This window comes from Triticum urartu, chromosome 2 (genome assembly GCF_003073215.2).
Source record: "Triticum urartu cultivar G1812 chromosome 2, Tu2.1, whole genome shotgun sequence".
In the NCBI taxonomy this organism is placed as follows: Eukaryota; Viridiplantae; Streptophyta; class Magnoliopsida; order Poales; family Poaceae; genus Triticum; species Triticum urartu.
Window position 1 is genome coordinate 36573653 of NC_053023.1, and position 5087 is coordinate 36578739.

At 51.1% G+C, this 5087-nt stretch overlaps 1 protein-coding gene across 1 annotated transcript; it reads right to left on the reverse strand.

The window, feature by feature from the left end:
* Positions 1 to 418: 418 nt before the first annotated feature.
* Positions 419 to 2255, reverse strand: LOC125540897 (peroxidase 21-like). Its single transcript, XM_048704427.1, has 3 exons — positions 2083 to 2255; positions 1723 to 1964; positions 419 to 1592 (listed from the first exon to the last, which is right to left on the reverse strand). The coding sequence occupies exons 2-3, from the start codon at positions 1913 to 1915 to the stop codon at positions 634 to 636; spliced, it is 1152 nt and encodes a 383-aa protein (XP_048560384.1). The 5' UTR covers positions 1916 to 1964; positions 2083 to 2255; the 3' UTR covers positions 419 to 633.
* Positions 2256 to 5087: the final 2832 nt, after the last annotated feature.

Below are 5087 nucleotides of genomic sequence, written 5' to 3' on the forward strand. Positions count from 1 at the left end.
CCAAACTGGAGATTTTCTGAAACTTGGGGGTATCCGTCCACTTGCTTCTGATCGAACTTGGCCATATGAATCATATTTGTCGTTCACGTTGTTTTTCGTCGTGGGTGTGCCAATAATGCCCTGAGAATCTTACGGATGACATGATATGTACCCATGTGGATGTGGGTTTGTATTTTGAGTATTAAATTGTTCTAGCATGCAATATAATTTAGTATTTCCTCCATATCAAAATAAGGGTCGCTCATGTAGTACAATACAAGTATACAGCCCTTATAAACTGCTGGGGACGGAACAAGTAGTACAGTATATAGCACGCAACGCTGGAATAGATGAGTTTAGTTCATCAATGCCTCCTGCCATACTATCGTGCTACTTGTTCTACGTAGGTCGGCAGAATTCCATTTCGAGATTTTCAGTGTTGCAGACGTTGAAAACTATTACAGCGAATTCAGATAACGCATATCCATCAGGTACAGGGAGGCATCATGCATGCTCATACAGCAAGCCAAGCATGCAAACAGCCACACATGATACATGGCCCCTTCATCACTTCCTCTGAATTATTTTCGTGCCCCACGCCACGAGCACATACACACACACACACGATCACGTCTTGCCACTGATCACTAGCCCTTACTTAGCGTTGACGAACCTGCAGTCCTTCCTGACCTCCCCCTGCCCGCCGGTGAGCGGCCCGTTCTCCGACATCCTCACCAGCGCCGCCGCGAACGTCTCACGAAAGTACCCGTTATCGGCCGCCATCTTCTTCACGAACGGTGCGGTGCGCGGGTCGGAGGCGAGCCGCTGGTCCACGAGCAGGAGGCCCCGGCCTTTCAGCAGGTTCTTGTGGTACATGTTGTCGAGCACCATGGGCGTGGCGCGGTCGTTGCGCGCGTACGCCACGTCGCGGGTGTCCTCCCTCGCGTCCGCCGTCGGGCACCGGCCCCGCAGGTACGCGCCGTACGCCGGCTCCATGCCGCCGTCCACCGCCGGGTACAGCCGCGCCACCAGGTTGTTGCAGTGGACGCGGCCCACCGAGTGCGCGCCCAGCAGCGCCACAACGGCCTCCGCGTCCAGCCCCATGGCCGCGAACCGGGACAGCACCGCCGACACCGTGTCGTTGTGGTTCGGGACGTACCGCTCCACCTCGCCGTACCGGCTCTCCGTGGCGTCCCGCCGCCCCGTCCGCATCGGGATCGCCGCCGGCCCGCCCAGCATGGCCGCGCCGTCCCTGGCGGCCAGCGCGAGCACGTCGGCGCACGACACTGTCCCCGGGCATTCGCGCTCCAGGGCGGACTTGATGGCGCCCACGTACTTGAAGTTGCGCATGCCGAAGCTCCTCGGGGAGGCCTGCTCGGAGACGAGGCCCGTGGCGGCGTCGGTCTCCAGGAGCAGCGAGGCGTCGCAGGACTTGACGGTGCAGTCGTGGAAGAGGGCCCGGAGCCACGACACGGCCGTGTTGCCGTGCTCCTCGTACAGCCTCCTCACCTGCTCCTTGACGATCTCCTCCGCCCTCGGGCAGCTCTCGGAGTAGAAGTTGAGCCTCAGACCACCGCCATCGCCACCACTCGCAGCAGCGGCGGCAGCATTCCCTGCCATGGCATGGCAGCAGATTAAGCAAACTGTCTTGAAGTTCTACTACTCGAGAAGTACTTGTAGATATCCATGATCGATGCATTTCAGACGGAAACTAAGGAAGGAAATTTGCAGTTAGTAACTTACGAGCAGTGAAGCAGCACAAGAGGAGCAGTGCAGATGCCACTGGCACTAGGCTTGAGCTCAGACCCATCTCCAGTTCACTCTGCCTTACAGATATCCAAGGGGAGTGGAAGGTGCTCCACCCACTCTCATCTCGTCTCGTTCTTATAGCCTGGGCGCCGAGTTGGAGGGAAGAGGTGAATGAAAGTGACACCATTGGAGATGGTCCAGTGCTCTATATCCATGAAAATGCAGTTACTTCCTGGCTGACCGACACATGCGAAGGTGTGTGTAAGTGCAGCAGTAACAGAAACACAAGTCATAAACTTGGTTGAATGCGATTAAAGCCACGTTGAAATCAACTTTCTGTAAGAGGGGCCTTACTTGACAGTTGCTGAAAGAAGAACAGCGGTCAGTTCCATACCTTCCCAGCTTCCGGAAAGTGGGGACGAGCGCGCTTACATGAATTTGACATGCACCACCACCTTACTCCATTTCAGCCAAAGAGATTTGCAGTGCATATGCGGTTCAATGAAAGCGCTTGAAATGAATGCATCCATCAGTTACCTGACTTGGTTTCCTAGACCTCAACTCACAGCCTGCAAGCTTCAGACGATTGCATATGCCACTACACATAAACTTCCCAACAGAGATCCACATTAAAAACCTCCGGGAACTGGCTACCATGAACAAGCAAGGTAGTATGGGGGGAATTGGATAATTAAATTAAAAACCATTGTTTCAGCGTTGCGTGCCTATCTTAAACATCTGAAACTCGGACAGCAATGCATTGGTCTCAATCAGGCTTAAGTTTCCAAGTACCCACGCTATTGCAATGCAGTGCATGAGCCATTATTGCGAACCACCGCTAAGAACAAATTGTGTGAATGCTGAAAAATATTGCAAATAATACGACACTCTATAAATGATGTTTTGGGATATCTATTTTTTTCAGGAGGTCTGCTTGGGTACACCCCCCCTCGCTTAACGTATAAGGGCATTTTGGGCATACGGTGCTTAACGTATCCCGCGCCGTATGCGGCGTGCCCATACAGGTAGAGCCGAGCGCATGGCTCGAGCCGATACGGTCGGCTCGCATCTACCCTCTCCCCCTTCGTGCGAAACAAAAAAACCACGACCTGCGTTGATCACGCGGCCCGTTCCAACGTCGCCCCGCCCCGCAGATCGCCGCCCTTACCCGCCGATCGCCGCCTTTCCCTGCCGATCTAGCCGCGATCACGCTGCCAATTCCAACGTCTTCCCGTCCGGCCGATCCCCGCCTTTCCCCGCCGATCGCCAACCATTTTCCCGTCTTCACCCGGGATCTGGCCGGCGCGGACGTTGTTGGAGTCGCCCGCCGTACGTGATGTCGCCTCCGTGCAGGTCGTCGCGGTGACGTGGCCTACGTGGACGCCGTCGCCGCACGCAACTCCGTGATCAACCTCTCCGGGAACGTCCTCGCCGTCCGCAGCCACGCCAGGCCGGCCGAAGTGCACGTGCACGCCATGTAAGCCGTCTAGTTTGTCAAAAAATTGTATCTGTAAATAATTATGTGCAATCACTTGTTAGATAAGAAGTTGTCATCTGTATGATCGTAGTACATTTAATTTGATTTAAAATTGATAGATCAATTTTTATTATAATATTGCAGTGTTGGTTGTGAGATCATTCAATGGATAAAGAAACTGCATTTACGGATCTGTTTTTGGACACGAGTGAGTGGGATGGTAGCGATAGTGTTGATCGTACGAATGGTAATGATAGTAAAGATGATGATGATGGCAGCGACAATGAATCCTGGTCGTGTACGATAATTTACCTGAGGAGGATTTTCAAAAGAAGGAGGAGGGTGCTTGTAGTGAAAACGTAAGTGTTGTGTACAATCTTTTCGTCGGATGAAGAACCATATGGTACTTACATGTGCATATGATTTTTTTATGTGCAGGAGGATATTGACGTCCTGAACGAGGAAAATCATGGTGTTGAATCTTTCGCGGATAACATAAGCCAGGTTCGGTCCAAAATTTAAGATGTCATTGAATAACAAAAACTTGTTGATGACAGCTTACACTTGCTTATGTGGAATATTGTAGGCTAACTTTGATGGTTGGAGTGGTGATGATGAATATGAGCATGAGGATGGAGCTAATATGGACATTGAGGAAGCTGAAATCCAGCAACGTGCGCTGGAAACACAGTTGAAGGTTATGGGTATGACATTTGCATCACAATGGAAGGCCTACATGTTCTATAATAACTACGCCAAAGACCGTGGATTCAGTATCAGAAAAGATAAGGTGAAACGAGGAAAAGGACTTTCAACCACTGTTCGGTATAGGCGATACGTTTGCTCGAGGGCAGGAAAACGTCTCAGTAAATTTTTAAACCCGGAGGGCCGTACCCGCAGGCTAAGACCTGAGACTCGTTGCGAGTGTGGCGCACATTTAGTCGTGAAGTTGGACAAAGGACGTGGAGTTTGGTTCGTGGCAGCTTTTATGGATGATCACAACCATTTGTTAGCTAGACCAGATGAGGTGGTATTTCTGTGGTCACATCGAGTGATGGGAGATCACCAGATAGCTGAGATCTTGGCGATGGAGGGAGCTGGGATCAGAAAGCATATCATCGTCGACAACTTCATTAGCAGGTATGGCTCGTATGATAAGTGTGGGTTTCTGAGACGAGACATGTACAACCTATGTTGCCGAGAAAAAATGAAGTTGATTGCGAAGGGTGATGCTAACACGGCAATCGGGATTATGAGGAGCAAAAAGGAGAAGGATCCAGACTTTTTCTTTGAGTACGTGCTCGATAAGGAGGGCCGTTTGAAGAGCATGTTCTGGTGTGATGCACAGTCGCGGCGGGACTATCAGTTGTATGGAGATGTGACTGTGTTCGACAGCACGTATAAGATGAACAGATATGGTATGCCGTTTATCCCCTTTGTTGGTGTAAATAATCACCGTTGCACCACAGTTTTTGGTTGTGCCATTGTGTCCGACGAGACCGAAGCGACGTATGTGTGGCTGCTCCAGACATTCCTGAGGGCCAATTGTCAGAAAAAGCCAAGGTCAATCATCACAGATGGAGACGCTGCAATGATACGAGCTATTCGGTTGGTTTTGGTTGATGTGTTGCACCATCTCTGCTCATGGCACATGGAAAAAAACATGCAGAAGCACCTTAATTACAAATCGCTAAATGAGTTTAGGGCACTCTTGTACTACTCCACCTCTCCAGCCAACTTTGAGGCGAGATGGCACGCTTTCGTCCGTAAATGGAAGACTGATAAAACAGAAGAGTGGCTGAGTAGGATGTACAGGAAGAGGAGTCTGTGGGCAGCATCATATCTGTCCGATGGTTTTTTTCTGGGTATGCGCAGTAATCAG